General features: G+C 33.2%; 1 protein-coding gene across 1 annotated transcript in view; it reads right to left on the bottom strand.

Annotated features, from left to right (window-relative positions):
• Vps13D (vacuolar protein sorting 13D) overlaps positions 1-20,581 on the bottom strand; it is a 1,260,195-nt gene that overhangs the window by 997,265 nt on the left and 242,349 nt on the right. Inside the window, exon 19 of the mRNA XM_090393926.1 lies at positions 10,154-10,285. Coding sequence (XP_090250052.1) covers positions 10,154-10,285 — 132 coding nt within the window. The remainder of the gene's footprint in view (positions 1-10,153; positions 10,286-20,581) is intronic.

The following is a 20,581-nucleotide window of genomic DNA, read 5'->3' as shown; positions in this document are numbered from 1 at the left end:
ACTTAATACTTTTTACATAAATTGTTTGTGAATTTGAAATATGTGTTTCATTTATTTTTTTTAACTTAAGCAACCTAACTGCACAGTTAGGAACATAGGCTTACCTAACTGCAACTGTTAGGTAGACCTATGTTCTGACATGGATGGCATAGAAAAATTCTGATACACCAAGGGCGCACTGAACTGAAAAAGTTTGGGAACCACTGGCTTAATGTCTTTCAGAGAAAAGTGGATATAATGACTTATCCTTTCTCTCTCGCTCTCTCAGCCATACACACACAACTATTTCAAACACCATTTAAATATCGAAGTAACCTCTTTGCTATTGTCAAATTTAATCCTACTAAAAAAAAAAGTCCAAAGTAAACCACTTCATCTCAACGACTGATACAAAAAAAAAACCAGAAAGAAATGCTTCTGCTCACAATGAAATATATATTACAAATACAGTCCTGGGGTTCACAAAAATAGTCTTTTATAATTAATAATTACTACAGAGAATTTCTTTTACCAGGTACTAGTAGCACTTTGATCAGGACTTTTTCACTAGTTTGTTAAAGGGAGTGAGTTTGTTATATTGATGTTTTTTAAAATGAGAAGTGGCTATATATTAGTTTCCATAAAGAAACTAACTATATCATTGCTTTTAATAAAATTAACTCTGTAATAAAAGAAAATACATTTAAGTATAAAAATGCTAATCAAATTTATTTCAATTTACTTTCTGTTCTAATAGTATGGTTTAAACATATTTTAGATTTATAATGATATAATGGAGACAGCCTCTGTAGCTCAATTGGTTTTTCAACAATGCCCTGCCATTTGAAAAATCTTGGTTCAAATCCTGTCTAGAATATTCATCAGACTTTAATTGAAGTGAGTTAGCCAGTCTCTAAGAAATTGTGGCAGGCTTTTCCTTCCTGGAAACTCAGGTTTTTTATACTGCAAAAAGGGCAAACCAGCCAGAAGAATACGTACCATTTATAGACAATAGCAGATAATAACAATACAATTAAATGCATTATTATAAGAGCAGGTTTCTAAGAAGCCAAATTACCTAATCATGACAAGCCACCAAGCCTAATATGTAAGTTTGTAAGATGGGATGGGATATAATATAAGTAATGGTTATGAATGATCCTATTTATGGTAATATAACTAATATCTTTTGATAATTCAGATTGAAAAAAATTATAATACCAGAATAAACCCATGTAAAATATTATTTTATTAGCATAATTTCGGCCAAAGTATCAAAGGCATCTCCAGTACATGGTAAAATCTAATCAAAAAATAACTGACAATTCCAAAAGGTCCACATGAGTAGGTAATGTAAGATAACTAAAAAAGGGCACTAAATTTCCTAACTTATTAAAATAATAAAAATAATAAATAAAATACACACACACACTTATAAATAAAAGTTAGGAAAGATTAGCTGATTTAAAAAGTACTATCTCCCACAAAGGGGACAGACATAGACCAGTGGGGTTCAACCTTTTTTACTATGCGAGCTACTTTTGTATAAAAAGTTATTCACCGATCTACTCTCTTGTATATAAGTTATTCGCTGATCTACTCTCTTATATAGATCATTCCCCCAACCTGATATCTGATTATGCACAAATAAAGAACTAAAAAAAATACACAACTAAAAACTTTGTGTATTTAAAAATTTATCACTTTTAATTATTTTAATATAACAAAAAAAAAAAAAAAAAATATATTGGAATAAAATATTTATTTCTCTATTTTGGAAAACCAAAGTTAGAAAAAACAACAGATTGATTACAAACTCACAAGTTACAGGGAATGCTGGTTGATTAAAAAAAAAAAAGTTAATGTGAAATTTGGCATTGTTTGTACCTTGCAATATTTTCATAGTCAAGTTGATATGAAGTGGCCAATTGCAGATGGTTTCTGAATTGATTTTTTATGACATTCATATTTGAAAAAGCGGATTCTGACAAGTATGTCGATCCAAAACACGACAATGTTTCGCGCAATATCAGTTAATATTGGGAATTTTTCATGTGCATACTTCCAAATAACTTCATTGTTTATTGATTTTAAATGTAAACTATTCTGAATGTTCATTATCTCAAGTTCTACTTCAGCTTGGTTTATATCAAACAGCCCACTAATTTTATTTGAAATTTCTATGATGTTCAAGTTTTCTTGAAATGGATTACTGATAAAAGATACAATCATTTCAGTTTTATTAAAATCTTTAAATCTTGAATTTATTTCTTCCTCAACTAATTCTATTTCATGAATAAATTATTTTAAATCATAGCAAAGCATTTCTTGATTTCGTTCAAAAAATTTTAATAAATATGGGAGATGTCTAAACTCGCGGCCATTTATATTTTTTTTAATAAAAGTAAGTATTGTTGGAAAGTTTTTATTGAACTTAACATGTCAATTAAATTTTTATCTCTACTTTGTAACTCTAAATTTAAATTGCTTAATTTCGTACAGAAATCTACTAAAAATGATAAGATAACAACCATCTTTTATCACTCAATTGTGGATAAATATCTCCTTTATCATCAAGAAAAATTTTTATATCATTAATTAATACAAGAAATCTTTCTAAAAATTTACTTCTGCTGAGCCAGCGAACATTATTGTACAACAGAAGTTCCCTATCGTCATCTGCCTGTAATTTAAATAACTGCCGTTGCAGAGCTTTTCCTCAAACAGAATTTACAATTTTAAATGTAATATCCAAAACATCTTTTGTGCTTAATCTTTTACTACACAGTACTTGTTGGTGAATAATACAGTGGTATGTTAAAAATTCTGGATATGTGTCATCGTTTTTACATAATGAAATGAAGCCTGATTTATTACCTCATTGCAGGAGCACCATCAGTAGTAATAGACACAAGTTTAAAAAGCGGAAGTTTGTGTTGTTTCACAAATTCATAAAATGCCGAAAAAACGTCTTCTCCCATAGTCCTTCCCAATTATGGTATAATTTTCAAAAGTTTTTCTTTAATTGAATAATCTTGAAATACCATGCAAATAAATACCATTAACTGAGCAATATCAGTAAAGTCGTTTGATTCATCAAATTGTAATGAAAACGCAACACACTGGTGAATGTCTGACATTAACCTGGCCTGGAAACTTTTCTCTGGCAATTGGAACTCTTCCTTTCAGCAATTTGAAACCTTGTCTGTGGCCTAGAAGCAGTCATTTTCTAGTAACGTCTCAAACCGAGAAGCTCCTTTCTGGAAGTGGGAAGCTCCTCTCTCAAGCAACGTGGATCCGGGCAGTCTCTGAAGGCGACTCTGGACTAGGTGGCCTCCTCACTGACAGCAATTCTGGAACCAGGACCCCTTCTGCTTGCTTCAGTCCCTTTTTATTAGGCCTCTTCTGAGACCTCGCATGAAGTTTGGCAACCCCAAAGAATCGGTACGAATCTTAAGTTTCAAGTTCGGCACGTTTTTTGTTTTCCTCTGCTTTCTTTTGATTGTAAGTTGCCTGCCATCAGAAAGTTGTTTGAACTCTTTCTGACCAACTTCAGAGATGTTTACACTTGGAGCCTGCAAGCCCTTCTCATACATACAAGTTTCAATAACAATCTTTCTAATGCTGCCATGTACAGCTTCAGTGACAAAAACATTGCCTTTGTTTTTAACACCAACATATTCTTATTAAAGCAGTATATACAGTTAGCTTCAAAAGAGTTATTTACAAAAACATCTAATACAAACTATACCAAGACAAACAAAGTTTATTTTTTTACAATATTCACATGGGACTTACCTAAGCAAAAAATCAATGTAATGTGCTTTGGAATATTTAATATTTAAGCTACAATCGAGTTTTTATACTTTGCTTATAATCGTATTCACTCGGCTCACTGTTTGACTTCCACTAATCTAAATTAATTCATTTACCTGGACTTATAAGAAAATTACTGATTTGACAATTTTAACAAAAAATAAATAAACAATAGCAATACACTTAAAGTGAATTAAAAATAATACAAAATAATGATAAATAAAATATTATGTTTTCAGTTTTAATTAAATTTGTAAGTAAGGAGGAATACACAAGAGATCGACCAAAAATCACTCCGCGATCGACAGGTTGAACACTCCTGACATAAACCATCAGATCTGTTTAAGTTAGGAGAGTGAAGTAAAGTTTCACGTGTCTTTATAAAGCTTCCATGAGAAACCAACTTATGTGAAGGACTCTTGTCTTGTTGCCTTGAACTCTATGTCTAGTGTTAATAGAAAGCTCCACAAGTCCAGACTGTTCAGGTTCAAGGTATTGAATATAAGGCTTGTATTCTTCTAGCCAAATAAAAGTAGATCTTCCTGTTTATATGAAATAAGATAACCCACAAGAGCAAGGTATCTGGTAGACACCTGGATAATTTAGATGCGGAAGCTTGTCCTTTGGAGAAGTGAGAAAGGTGGAGAGTTTTCTGATGGGGCAAAAGGCAACAAAACTATTAGTGGTTTGGTTTAAAACTTTTGCTGTGCATTAACTAATGCCTTGCACATGAGGGATAGGAATATTTGATAGCTGTGTAGCTCAGTGGAAAGTGTTGTTTGCACTCCTTAGCACTAGACCACCTGAAGAAAGAGCATGAGTTTGATCCTAGTTGCCAACTACAGGAACTTTTTCTAAACCTTTTTTTGGTTTTTGGCACAATACTGTGCCAAGTCGTGTAATTTAGCGCTTGCGTAAAATTAGTGATTTTTTGTCTGTTTTATTGTGTTTTTTCCTTGGAAAATTAGTGTATATTGTTGTGCTTTAGAGCATTTAGTATCTTTATAATATTTTTATTGTGAGGGTTATTGTGATATTGTCTGCATGGCATCAACACAATGAACAATGGAGGCAAAGACCATTGTCTAGTTTGGATTTACAGGATTTTATTCAGTGCAGGGTGTGTGAAATGTATTCGTTGACAAAATTAAAAAATATGTGAAAGGAAATTGAAACTGGAGAGAGAGAGAGAGAGAGAGTATGTTTAAGTGGTTCAAAATTGAGTGTCTGTTAGGTAATGAGAATGCAACAAATACCACTGGTAAGATGGAAAAATGATGTTATTAATGTCGAAATTGCAGCCATGAAACAGAGGAGAAGAAACAGATATTAATAAAGAAACTGCACACTTAAATGTTATCCTTTAAAGGACAAAGTGTGAAATTCAAAATTTGTAGAACTGGCAAGAGTTAAGCAGGGAAGTTGGTGATTCAAAGGAATAACAAAGACTACCCAAACAAACAAAGAAAACAAGTTCAGGAGAAAATTATGTATGAAGACAATGACCAAGAGAGTACTTAACGAAAACGTGATTCAGATCCATTCCTTCCAGGTGCAAAAAGGTAAGTCAAAGGAAACGATTGTCTTGGTTGGTGCAAATGATTTCAGAGGTGAAAATCATTCTATGAGGAGTATGTAAAGCAGTTGTTAGAAGATTTGTCAGTCTTCTACCACACTATGATAACAGGCAAACTGAGGAGGATGGCATTGATAGCCAATGAGTCTATACATAGATTGTGCAAAAGGAATGATCTAGTATTAGTGGATCTGTGGTCTCTGTTTGATGGAAAGAAGGATTTGTACAATGCTGATAGACTGCATCTAAATGATTTGGGTTAGTGCAACTTCACCAAAAGTTACAGGCATTAATGAGACTTTGCTAAAAGCAGATGATGTAGTTACAGGGATTGAATGTAAAGGGTTTAGTATTTTCAGGTAACAGAGAAGGTAGGATGGGTGAAGGAGTACTGCTGATGACAGCAGATAAACTGCAGCCAAAAAGAATAGGAGACGGGTGGGAGGGTGTCTGTTCATTCGAAGCAATCTGGTGTGAGACTAAGGCCAGTAAGACAAAACATACAGTTGGTTGTTGCTATAGGCCAGTGAGTTCCACAGATGATCTGGAAGATATGCATCACCAAATTAGTATAATGAGTACAGGTTGAGTGTTTATTATGGTGGGGATTCCAACTATACAGATATAGACTGGAAAGAAGAAAGATCACATGGCAGAAAGGGAATAGAATTTATACACCTGCTAAGAGATAATTAATTAAGACAGTATGTGACAGAGGAGACTAGGGGTGAGAGAGAGTTATTGGATCAAGTCTTAGGATCAGAAGAACTATCCATGACCAATTGGTTAAAGTGACCTTAAGAGTCTTGACTTGGGAGATTGTAAAATATGAGTAATATATTATCAAGAAGGGATATTTGTGGAACTATAAGGGAGGTGATTATGACATGCTTAGTGGGAAGCTTAAATCTGGGATATAGTTAAGTATCATCTAGAGGAAGCAGTATTAAATTGTATACCTAGGGTAAGGAGAGTTAATCAGGCAGTAGGTAGATGGATGAGTAATATCAATAAGCATGAGCTGAAGAAGAAGAAAATGCTGTGGAGGATATATAAAGAGAAACGTGACCAGCAAACTCATGAACAGTACAAGACTCAGGCAAGAAAGGTGACCAGCATGAGGAAGGTGAAATCCAATTATGAGAAGAATCTAGTCGAGCAGGCCAAACAAATCCTAAAAGAGGTCTTTCATTGTGTGGCAAGTAAGAGGAAGAATAACAATGGAAAATTAACCTTAATAAGTGATGATGGTCACGAGGAGACAGAAGTGGATAAAATAGTTGAGTTACTGAGTGACTACTATGCAAAGATATATCATCCTAGTTCTTTAAACTATGTGACAGCTACTAATATGGGAACAGAGGTAGATGAATTTGAGGTTCTTAGTATATTGCAGAATATCCTAAGAACCTCCCATTCATCCTAGTGCTTTAAACTATGTGAAAGCCACTATTATGGGAACAGAGGTGGATGAATTGGAGGTTCTTAGGATACTGCAGAATCTCGATGCAAATACAGCTGTGAGATTAGATGGGATATCAGCTAGGGTTTTGCAAGAATGTGCAAGGGAACTGGGAATACCTTTGACTAGGCTCTTTAATTGTCTCAGTTCTGGTAGAATTCCAAGGGAGTGGGAAAGAGGGCAAAATAATTCCTTTGTATAAGTGAGGTTCTAAGACTGCAGTAGCAAATTATAGACCAATCATATCTACCACATAGAACTCTGTTATGCAAATCAAATAGGGATTGATGTGACACTGGTTAAGTGGATAAGAGGGTGGCTGCTGGACGAGGTGAAAACAGGTGACAAGTGGTGTGCCACAAGGTTCAGTGCAGGGACCATTGCTGTTTAATTTGTACATAAATGAATAGGAAACAACCTGAAAGGAATTATGTCGTTTGTTGATAATGTGAAATTAAGTAGTGTAGCAGTTCATCATAGTGATGTGGAGAGCTTGCAGGATGATTTAAATAGGCTGTCAGTATGGGCAAAAGTTAATGGGTATCAGTTTAATGTTGAGAAATGTCAAGTTATGCATTTTGGGATAAATAGATTACAAGTCAAGTATTACAATGATGACACTGTACTCCAGGAAACAGATATAGCTAGAGATGTAGGAGTGGTGGTAAACAGAGAGTTAAAGTTTAGAGGACATATTGCTAAGGTTGCTAAGGTAGCTCATAAGATTACTTGGCTATTGAAGAACACATTAACAACTGGAGATAAGGAAGTTATTCTTCGTGTTGGAGAGGATATAGAGGTAACCAAGATGGTGAGTGGCCTGTGGAATGTTCCTTATGAGGATAGATTGAAGGTGTGTGGATTGCAGAAGTTGGTTAATAGGAGAAAAAGAGAGGATATAATAATAACATTTAAGTTTCTTAAAGGATTTTATAGGATAGATGCAGGAAATGTTTCAGCATTTGGCTAGAGGGACCAGAACAAGGGGTAATCCCTGGAAGTTGAATAAAGGTGTTGTCAGTAGGGGTGAAAGGACCAGATTTTTTGCTTGGAGAGTTGTAAATAAGTAGAATGGGTTGCCAGAGTCAGTTGTGAATGCTTTATCTGTTAATGGGTTCAAGGAGAGGTATGATAGATTGTGTGGATAGATTGGGTCTCCCGTGACGAGTCTTTGGACTCCATACAGGTGCCCCATATAATAATAATAATAATAATACGAGTTATTTTTTCTGTAAATGAAGAGGCAGAGATACCAATACTGTTCAAAACTCTTTTGATGAAAGAATTCTTATAACCATTAGATAAAAAAGTGGAAATAATATGTTGTAATTCTTTCTGCGATAGTTCATCTGAAGAACATAAGGAGTGTGACTGATGAACCAGTGTTTTTATAGTTCCAGCCTTTTTCTTGGGATAGTGATGAGATTCATTGTAGATATAATGACCTGTATGAGTCTTCTGAATATCAGTTACCATCTGGTTGACGAAGAATTAAAAGATCGAAAAAGGTCGACTGCTTATTTACTTCTTCTAGGGTGAATTGGATCCTTGGATCAAGTGCATTTAATTTAGAGAGAAATTGTTGTAATACACAAGAAGAGCCATTTCAGATAGCAAAAATATCATCTACATATCTGAACCAGTGAGTAGGTCTATGTGAAATGTTGTCGAAAATACATTGTTTCAAAGTGCTTAATAAAGAAGTTGGAGATAGCAGGAGAAATATGAAGTCCATTGTTGTTCCTTTGATTTGTGGATATAACTTGTTTTTAAAGAAAAAAAACCAGAATGTATTACAAAATCAAATATTTGCACAATGTCTGAAAAAATTCTTGCTGTAGTAATTGAATGCTGCCAGATAAGGAGCATTAGTAAATAATGAAACAACATCTAAAACAAACATAATATCTGAAGCTTTCAAATGAAGATCCAAAATGTTATTTATGAAATCCAAAGTATTTTTTATAAGTAGCAGTTCTTCCAGTTGAAGAAGTGAATAAATTAGATAAGAATTTTGAAATTTTATAAGTGGGACATCCTATATAGTCTACAATTGGGATTAATGGAATACCTGGTTTATGAACTTTGAGAAGACCATACAATCAAGGTGGACAACCAAAGAAGATTTTAATTTTTTTCCTTCTGATCTTCATTCCAAGTAGACACATTATCAGTAAGAGAATTAAGTCTGTTTAATTGACTACAGGTAGGAGATCCAATGTGAGGGGTCTGAAAGGTGAATAGTCTCGGAGTAATAGAGACATTTTTCTCTCATAATCTTTTCTATCTTGATTAATAACAGCCTTTCCCTTGTCAGCTAAAAATTCTTTTTTAGACTTCACAAGTCAGTTTCTCTTGGAACAGCTTTATAAAGAAACATGTGAAACTTTACTTCCCTCTCCTAACTTAGACAAATGTGATAGTCTATGTCTACACCCTTTTAGAGAGAGATACTTTTTAAATCAGCTAAACTTTCCTAACTTTATTTTATTTAATTGTGTATGCATGATGTGTGTGTGTGTATTTTTAATAAGTTAGGAAATTTAATGACTTTTTTTTTAGTTATCTTACACTGGCTATTTAGGTGGTGCCTTTTAGAATTGTCAGTTATTGTCAATTTCAATGTTAATATCAATTAGCCTTTTTACATGTTCTAAAGATGCCTTTCATACTTAGGTGAAAATTATACTAATAAAATAATATTTTACATTAGCTTATTCTGATATTACAATTTATTTAAATATGCCTACTCATGGTATTTCCTTATTGAAGCAAATGATTCAGATTGACACACCATATTTTTCATTATTAGGTCAAAAACACTAATGAAGCCCACTTCTGGGAAAAATTATATGAAAAATATAGTTAGTGCCTCCATGGCACAAATGGAAAAATGATGGTAAAATGTGTCCTCCAATTGGAAAAGAACCAAGTTTAATTCTTGCAGTAAGGGGAGAAATCTTTATATGGGATTTTTCAATTGAAGATGAATTAGCCAATCTGATATAGAGGTAACAGGGCTTTTTCACCTGGAAACTCAGGTTTTTCATCCTGCATACAGGCAAATCGGCCATGAGAACACACAATTTACAGTCATATAATACTGGTGGTGGTCAGCAGTAGATGGCACTGTGTATTGATGGTGGTAGTGTTGTGTAGTTGGAGTATTACATAACAGAGATGATGAGTTGTATCTTCCCCACAATGAATCCTAGAAGTGTCAAGTAATAATAATAACATGCACATGATTTTAATTAAATTATATTGCATTTTGATAAACAATACCTCTAATAAACTATTTGTAATCTTAAGACACTTACCTCTCCATATGTAGTGAAATTGAAAATCGATCTAAAACATGCATGGTACTGGTTCCTCGAAGTTGAGAAAATTTCCAGTTATCTTTCATGTGGCTTACCAGCACTTGCATGTCACTGAGTTGAAGAGTGTACCTAATATATATATATATATATACAATGAGAGAGAGAGAGATCAATACTTATAATAGCAAGATTAAGATCAGAAGACAATTTACTGAACTTACTGACACAGTATTATAAATTATTACTATACTTCTATTCTTTCCATATTCGTGGATCAAATACATCTTAAGAAAAGTGCCACAAAAAGCTGACTTTGTGGAGCACTTTTCTTTTGTATGAACAAAAAGAAAAGAAGATTTAAATAACTGGTATATACTTTTATTTGAACAGATGGAGATGAAGGACATTGGCAAAAACTACATGAGGAACACTGTTTCAGAGAACAGAGATGGAAGGAATGAAAGAAGATGAACAGAATTAGAATTCATAGAACTCCTTAACAACAGAACCCAAAAGCAAAATAAAACAAAATTGTTTATTTTTTTCCTAAATGAAATTTTGATTCAGTTCAAACTCTTAAAATCCAGCTATTATGATTACCTTTGATATTACATCTAATGTAAAATAAAAGCAGTTGACGTTTACATCTAATGTAAATACCAAAAACTAAAAAAAAAAAAAAAAAAAAAAATCTATATGCATCATCAGTGCAGATTGTATGTGGATGGCAGATGGATAGAAGATTGTTCAGCTAATGAGTACCAATTTTTCTAAAAGCTATCAACCTGGTGAATACAATATTGAGCTCAATGCTATCTGCACACTGGAGAAAGAAACTCAAGTGTATGAGATGGACATACTTGAGCTATTGCATAAACTGAATATAAATTTGACAATATGGACCGAAGAATATCAGAATGGATTCTAAAAGAATGTATAAGATTTAAGATGAATGGTGGAGTATCCCAGGAATCAGTCCTTGGTCCAAGTGTTATTCAATCTATACATTAATGACTTTAGGAAGGACTTAGCAGGAAACATACAGCAATTTGATAATCAGGAATGCAACTGAAATGCAGTACTTGAAGAATAATTTGAATAAGATGGAACTGTGTGTATGTGAAAATGGCTACCAATTCAATGTTAGTAAATGGAAAGTCATGTACTTTGGTATAATGAGCTTCTGAAATGGCCTAATTACACTGGTGAGATTATACTAGAAGAAACTGATCTTGGAGTTTTAGTTGGATAGGAAGTTGAATTTTAGTGGCCATATAGCAAAGACTGCACTCGGAGGGCAATGCAAGGAATAAGAAGTCATTTTGCCTCTTTACAAGGCATTGATATTATGACCACATATGGACCAGTATGTGCAGATCCGGTCTCCTGGCTTCTGAGGTGATGCAAATACAGTGAAGAGGGTGTAAAAGAGAGCATTAAAGATGATATCAGGACTGTGGAAGGCACATTATTAAGAATGATTGAGAATTTGTAGTCTGCAGATGCTATCAAACAGGATAAAGAGAGCTGATATGAAGAGACCTACAAACTTCCGAAAGGGTCATACAGGATATTAGAAGGTGGAATTCTTCATTTTATGGATGGTGGAGAAAGGATGATATGGCATCCATGGAGGTTGACAATGAATGCAGTAAAGAAAAGGTTGAGTTAGATTTTTCTCTCTGCAGTGATGCATGACAGGAATGGCTTGCCTTTTTGAATGAATTCAACAGAAGATATGACATGGTGTGAGTGCTATGTGGCCACTCTCAATGAGTCCCTGATTTACTGGAGGTTTCATGTCAATTTTAAGATCCCCCCCCCCCCCCAACCCTTGACATTTTTCAATAATGAAAATTCATAGTTCACGCTGACTATTTACATGAAAAGGAAAAATATACAAACTAGACAGAAGTGAAATGCCTCCCCACCTCTAGCTAATTTCTTCAACTACTCAGACTATTAGTCTGGATGATTTATATACATAATATATTTGCTATTTGGTTTTCATGGCCCAGACACACAGATACATTCTATAACATGAAGAAACCCATCAATATAAATAAATATGTAAACCACAGTAAAATCAATTAATATGAATGATAAATATTTCATTTTGCAAATTGTAAAACAATGTATGTATGTAGAAGAAAAAGGACAGACATTTGAAATTAATGGATTATAAAAATCATTTAGTAATAATTAGATTTCTCTTTAGATGGAAGTTGCACGTATGCTAATTACAATTATAACACTATGTGGTACTTATTATTTAATACAGTTATAGATCAAAATTACTCAAATACCGGAAATTGCTAAATCATCACTATGACTAAAGTTTGGGTAATATCATAGATTACCATAAACCAATAATATATACATCATCTGGTCATCATCAATCCCAAAAATATTAAATAATTAGATCACTGAGCCAACAAAATTTCTCTTCACAAGAAACTCCCAAACAAGAAACACGAACTCTTCTCAATGGTTAAAATCCAAAAATAATAAATTATTGGCCACTTCTCTTCACATCTTCCAAATGAAGATTAAATTCACAGAATTTCTATTCCGTTCAGCTGACAATAACCTTCAAACCTATGGAGTAAATCCATCAGACATTACCTATTTATAAAGACAAGCCCTGCTCTGGTGTATATCAAGTCCTATGTTCCTGCAACTTATCGTATTTCATTCAAACAGGCAGATCAGCTTAAAAAAAAATAAAATTCTGAATATCAAAGATTTATTATTATACAGTATCTCCATGAAGTCTGGAGACTCAGTGTGGGAGACAAACACTATTATACACAAAAAACCTATCATCATATATCAACTCCTTAAAACTCATTTACTATCAAGACACTCACCACTAGTTCTGGCAATTTATTCCACTCATTCACCACATTGCATGCAACTTCCCACCTCTTTGGTTGTTAGCATGTTTTTCAATCCAAGTAATCCTTTCAGCCATTTTACCAACTTTTGCAATATGCCCTGAGAACTTTAACTCTCAGGCCACCATTATTTGTGGGTCCCTAGCCTCATCAATTTCCTGCAATCCAGTACCATCAATATGATATACAGTATATATATCCTTTTCACCCTGAAATGGATAACCTTAGATTTTGCAACATTAAATTGGCAATCTTTGTTCACAATGCCAATTTAAATCATACTGCAATTATCTGCATCGCTTTTATCAACTATTGCTCTCCCCAGTTTTTGCATCATCAGCAAACAAATGAATATCTCCTCCTTAAATCTTTCCGTGTATCAAATACAAATAAAAGAATAGTGGCCTAACTACAGAACCCTGAGTTACTCCACTAGTCATCCATATTTTCCTAGACTCCACTCCAACATATACTACTCCCTGGTGTCTAGCAGATCATAGTGTAACAATTTCCTATATATCCAATTCTGCTGTCACTTTATTATAAAATGAAAATTACTAAGACAGGACTATCCTTTACAAAGCCATGCTGCCCACTTTGGGTATCATATCCCTATCAACCCATTGTTTAATTTTATCTTCAACCAACTTTTCCATTCTTTAACAACAACCCTTCATGTATTAGCTGGTCGGTAATTTGTTACTTCTGCCTTGGAGTCACCTTTATGTAATGGAGATATCTTATTCTCTTTCCACTCCTTTGGAACCTTGCTAGAACTTAGACTTAGATTGAAAAACTTCATCAAAAATCAATGCCAATTTTCTTGCACATTTACATATTACACAGGATGACGTCATTCCAATATTTTAACAACCACTCCTGATATATTACTTGGTCTGTAGTTTTCTTTAAGTAATGGAACTATCTTACCCTCTTTGCACTCCTTTAGAACCTTGAAAAAGCTGAGACTTCAACTATACAACTTGATTAGCCAATGCCAATTCTCTTGCACATTCATGTATTACACAGGCTGACATGCCATCCAGTTCCACTGCTGTGTTCCAGGGGTGAATGCTGGCCTTGAAATTCATGCTTGCTCTTGTTATCATTCAGGGAATGAGAGGTGTGATTGAAGTCTGATTAGCGGAATAATGAATTACTGACCATTTAAAACTATGTACGGGTAATCCTCGTATAACGCAGATATTAGGTTCCGCAGAAATGCTGCGTTATATAAATCGTGTTATGCGAGTCTCTGATCACTTAGAAAAAGTAGGGTTATGTTCTGAAATTGTTTTTTTTTTTAATCATATAAACAACAATGACATATCCAACAAAAATATTTTTTTATTTAATTCAGGTAATTCATGTAAGTTAAGACAACATATAAACTATGAAACAAATACATAGTATAAAAGTATAAAAATTACAAATTGTACTTAAACTTCATTGCACATAATGCATAAATGTTTTAGGCAAAATAAAATAGTGCATGTTTTAATATTTCATAGCACGAGGATTTGAGGATTGGTTAATAAACACTGGTTTTGTCATGTAATCACCTGATGCATTACTACAAAACAGTAGAGTAATTCTATCTTTGGAAACTTTGAATATCCAGGATATGATCTTTCATTTTTCGAAATAGAGGTGCATTTTTGCACTTTTTTCCAATATAACCCGAATTCATCCGCATTAAACAACTGGTCTGCACTATAAATGTTTATAAACTTTGAGAGGTTTTTTTGTTTAATAAGATTTCCATCCACAGGAATTTTATTTTGAGCTGCAATCTTTTTTCGAAATCATTAGAGATTTCTCCAATTTTCCATTAGAATATCGCATACACGAGCAACGCGCTTTGCACTTATCGTTTAAACCCAGCAATAAACACTTTCTCGTATTTGATGTTCATTTTGTTTGATTGTTCGAATTGTTGATTCATTTAAATTCAAAGTCCCTGCAAAAACTCCTGTTTTTTCTCCATTTTTCAACCGATCCAAGATATTGAATATTTTTCTTTGAGAGAAATTAATTTTGTTTTCAATGTTGGTTTTTACCTTTCATTGCAGTTTGTGGCCATTACTATAAAAATAACTTTTTACACAAAAAAAGCAAGCATTACATATTGTATATAACTCGCCAGAAAATAAAGTGCTCAGCTTGAGATGAACACACTTATGATTTTTAATGCACTTTCCTGGCAGAAACGAGGACAATTTTCAACAATAAACGTTTTATACGGTAAACAACTGAAGTACATGTGTGCTAAAAGGTATTTCCCCTAATATAAATTCGCTACTTATAATTACATTTGGGATACAGGCAGACACAAATTTAATGAAGATAAAATTTGACTTTTAAGTCACGCGGTGAAAAACATATGAAAAGATAAAGGGTTGCTACAATTTGTAGACCGTGTTTTTATCAGAACTGTGTTGTATAAGTACTGCGTTATATGAGGGTTACCTGTATTTAGAAATTTCTGTACATTTAATCATACAAATACAACATTTATTTTACCAATGATATTCTATCTTTTTCAATTTAGCTACTTGAATACAAATTCTACCCTACTGTTCTTCTTTATGAACTGGTCAATAACATCATCATAAAAAGTTGGTTGCAACTTAATTTTCCCAAGCAGCACGCCAACTTGTAAAGGCTGGCTGAAGCTCACTGGCTAGAGCTACTTTGACTGTGTATGGCCCGTGTTTAAGCAACAGGGTGAGATGACAATGAGTGAGTGGAAATGGCTATGCACACGCATGAAATCACAGTGCTAAAGCGAGGACCTGGATGTTCCCACAACTGAGCAAGCCAAGGTAGCTTGATTAGCGTCAGCCTTCGCTACACAACGCAAAGCTCAATTATTGCCGGGCAAGCTTAAAACGTCTTCTGTCTACAAAAATAAAAGCCTAAATGGAATGCTTATAAATGCATGCATTTATTCACAAATAAATATTACTTCTTTCTCAATTAATGAGCTTGCACAGCAAGAATAGCAAGCATGAAGAATTTGCCATTGCTGTGTTCTCATTGATATATTTCAATATGCTGAATACCTCTTGTTATCTACCTCAATATTGATATGCATCTCTGTCACGTTATCAACAGCAAAATCTTCACCCGGATAATGCACTTCTGCAAAATGATCGCTCAGTAATTCAAACATTTCTTTTGCCTCTATCACCTTCCTACTATCAGCATTGATTAAAGTCATCCTACCCCATAGTCATTTTTTGGCTTACTTGCTACTTAACAAAATCCTCTTTTGGATTTACTTTGGCCTATTTCAGCTAATTTTATCTAATAATCTGATTTCTTCTGACTGTTCTTTTTTCAATATTAATTATGTTTTATAATGTAAAACATAATTAATATTAATTATTATTACTACAAATGCATCTTTATATAGTCTGAAGAATGATCATGGGAGGCGCATTCTAATTATGCGCCTCCCATGGTTTATTAGTGCACCTAATGCGTTCTTTAAAACAGGCACATTAATCGAAAAAGCACTAATCGAATACAATAACTTATGGGAAAAAGTATAATTCATTCCTCAAATTTCTTTCTTGAACCTTAATTTTTTTATAAAAGAATTAAGGTATTCTCAGGGCCTAGTTAAAGGAAAACCGTGAAGCTGAAAGACAATAAAACATATTCAGAATATAAATTTTATTATTCTACTTCTTAACAAAGAATTGAGCTAACGTAGTTTGGCAGAATTTTGTTTCTTTTTTCCATACAACCAACGGTATGACCCTATTGCCTCTTCTGCAAATTTAACTGGCTCTCTCTTCACCAGGGTCAGTCTCTAGGCATTGCTGCCTAAAAACTTCGATTGTACGAAAAATATTTTCAAATTGTTTCTGTGAAATCTCTTTTGGCTGACTATCAGTGGTTAAATTTTCTTCATATTCTTCAGGATCTTCCTGCTGTGCATCTATAAAGCATGTGATTTCACGTGTCACCAACATGCAAAATCACATGCTTTATAGATAAAATTTCCCAACTGTTATACATGCAAAATAGTTGCCACTTTACAAACTACAATGATCATAAAAGAGAAGTTAATTTTCCGACGTATAATAATAAACAACTCATCCCAGAAGACAGATTAATTACTCTATTATTGGAATAATGGATTCACCTTTTTGTGACATGCGCAGAAGCGTTGAAAGGTCTCGAATCTGTGGGTGTACTATAACAGACGATATAAATTTTGGCAGTAAAAATCTGGAACATAGTATACATAGTGTACATGGGAGTAGTGTAGTATGCCATTAAAAATAACTTTATAGAATGTTTTAAATCGGTAACTAAATTATTTCATTCAGGTGAGTGATTTTTAAAAAGTTAGCCATAAAAATGTATAGATAAAAAACTTTTTAAAGCTGTAACATTTATTTTTAAGGTGTATATAGGTGCACTAATCGAATTTGGGTATCAGAAAAAAATGATGCACTAATTGGGGGCACACTAATCAAGGGATTACTGTACCTCTTCTTAAACTTGTTGAGAAAGGCCCAGATGACAACCTCTAGCAACCCAACCACTCATTTATCACTCTCCAAGCAAAAAACTATTCTTACACTAGTGATAGACACACTCTTGATGTCTGTCCTCTTGTTCCCTTCTTTCACATCCAGCAACTTTATTCCTTCACAAACACAGATTCCTTCAAACATAATTTTGCCTTCTGCCTTTTATCCTGGTGAGTGCTACCACATGACCGCTTTGTATGCGATTCAAAAATTTAAATGTGTATCCTCTTTCTACTCAAAATCTTCAGCTATATAAATTGTCACAAGCTGATTCGTCTCTTTTTGCAGTTGTAATCTTCAGAAATAGTGTTCGTCCTTGGGTTTTGGACACCTGTATATTTGGATCCAATGCCATTTCTAAGGATTCCCAAATTCTTCTCTCAGTCATGTCATAGCAAAGGTGTAAAAGTTCAAACTTTGATAGACACACTCTTGATGTCTATCCTCTTGTTCTCTTCTTTCACATCCAGCAACTTTATTCCTTCACAAACACGACTTCCTTCAAACATGATTTGCTTGGCATAGCCTTCTGCTTTTTATCCTGTTGAGTGCTACCACGTGACCACTTTTGATTGTGATTCAAAAATTTAAATGTGTATCCGCTTTCTATTCAAAATCTTCAGCTATACAAATTATCACAAACTGATTTGTCTCTTTTTGCAGTTGTAATCTTCAGAAATAGTGTTCGTCCTTAGGTTTTGGACACCAGTATATTTGGATCCAATGCCATTTCTAAGGATTCCCAAATTCATCTCTCAGTCATGTCATAGCAACAGTGTAATAGTTCAGACTTATCCCATAATACTTGATGTCTCATTACTGAAGTGTCCTGTGGGTCAGCTGAAAAGAATACATATGTTGACAAAACTTAGGCCTTACTTCTTTGTTATTCAATATCTTGGATGTGTTCTTCAATGTATTGCTTAACAGATTTCGCTGTCTGTCTAAAATAAGATGACTTGCATTCGCCGCATATCTTATAAACATGGGCATATTTTACTGGTATTTATAAATCAAACTATAAAGTTGTGGCTCTTACACCTGAAGAAATCCCATGTAACTAAGATGAAACTTTTTTTTTTTTTTAAATTAAAGTAACTAATATCTTATTCCAGCATTCAACCTTACAAACTCCTATTAATACATATATACATATATTTCAAATACCTTTCTCTATTGGCTTAAAAGTAAATTTGTGTTCTCCATGTCAACTTTATTCCTAACTAACCTGGCATGGATAGTTCAATGACCAAAGATATAAAGAAATTATGAAAGAACTAAACCAAGAATCAGTAACAGAAAAAAATAAAGAAATGTAAACATAAATGGATGGAACACATAAAGAAAACTTCACACAGAAAAGAGGTAAGTTTAAGGGCAGTAGTTATGGAAGATCTTGATGCTTGATACGTTGGTACTGTAAGTTGCCAAGATAGACAGTGTTGAACAACATTGTAGAATATTGTTCAACACGTTGAAAACATCCTGTTGAAATTTAGTCTGCCATAATAAAATTTTTGTGAGTAAAACGAATACTATAAATCCTATCAAAATTGCCAGAACATTTGTTTTTAGAATTAAGTAAAATAATTAATAATTAATAAAAACATAATTAATAATTCTTTTGATTTATATTTATTAATAATAATTTTAAATTAAAAGTTATTTAAACTTTATTGGCTTTCACTTTTAAATTTACATAGAATAAAAATTCTTTGGAAGAAAAACATGACTTTACATTTCACTATGCTCATAACAAACTTAAATGTTATGTTAACTTACACATTTTTTTTTGCATTATACTATGTATTTATATAAAAATATTTCTGTTTTTCTCACTGAAGACGGAATTTAAAAATTTTGTCTTCAATTTTTAAAAAAAAATTTAAAAACATACTTGGAAAGCATATTTGGACAATAAGAAAAGAAGCTGCACATACTTTTATTGCATATCACATCATTTGATCAGTTTAATTCAGTGAAAATAGCAACTTCCTACCTTAGCCAAGAGTGCAGTGTATCATATATTCATAATAATTAACTTATGTCAGTGATATTCAAGAGAATATCAGCTGACATAATCTCATATCTTAGAGATGTATCAACATATCAACATATGATAGCATCTCATATCTTAGAGATGAGATATTAGCACATTCTGGAAGATGGCTATGGTATTGATTGGCTTTATATATATGAAGTATCTTAACTAGCTAACTTAAGTGTCCTCATTAAACAGAGGCTCCTGTATTTTTTATTGTGTGTGTGTGGAATAAGTTCATTTTATTTTTAGCTACATCACAGCTAGTCTTCTGAAATGAATAAGGAATGAAAGTTTTTGGAATACTGTTTACTGTATTCAGACAGAAAATCAAAAATATTCAACTCTGCCAAGTGCATCTGCTACTTCAGGAAAGAATCAAATTTTAAGGTGAAAAGGATTTCAATTTTATACTTTATCAACTTTTCAGCAGACTATTAAATGGTTTGAATAAGATAAAAGCAATTGTTAAACTGAAATGTTATGCTTTGTACTAGCTGCAAGAAAGAAACAACACTGTGATAATAATTATTAAAGCTGTTTCTTCTACTCAAGTACTTTGGATATCATTTAATCATTCTCAAGACATTTTATCGAGGAACAATTATACAGTGTGACATCTTCAAATTTCATAAGAATGTTCTAATTATTTTTGGCTGACAAATAAGAGGAAAACTGAAAAGCTGCTGGTAACCTTTACCTAAGGATGAAATGACTAGAAATTAAAAGAGTTAAGATCTCATTCCTGTTCGCTTCAAAGGAGCTGCAACACTTGAGCTTGATGAGCACTGCACTGAATTTCTTAAATACAATATACTGTATACAATATTAAATACAATATACAATAAAATGTTTGTGTGTGTGTCTTCTTATAGTGTATGTTTTGTCATTACCTGTGTCAGCATAACATAACCCGAGATATTAATTTATTTTTAAA

This window comes from Typopeltis vanoorti, chromosome 6 (assembly GCF_054136105.1).
Source record: "Typopeltis vanoorti isolate ZY-2024b chromosome 6, IOZ_Tvanoo_1.0, whole genome shotgun sequence".
Lineage (NCBI taxonomy): Eukaryota > Metazoa > Arthropoda > Arachnida > Uropygi > Thelyphonidae > Typopeltis > Typopeltis vanoorti.
The sequence above is the reverse complement of the archived record's forward strand: the minus strand, read 5'-3'. Positions and strand labels throughout refer to the sequence as shown.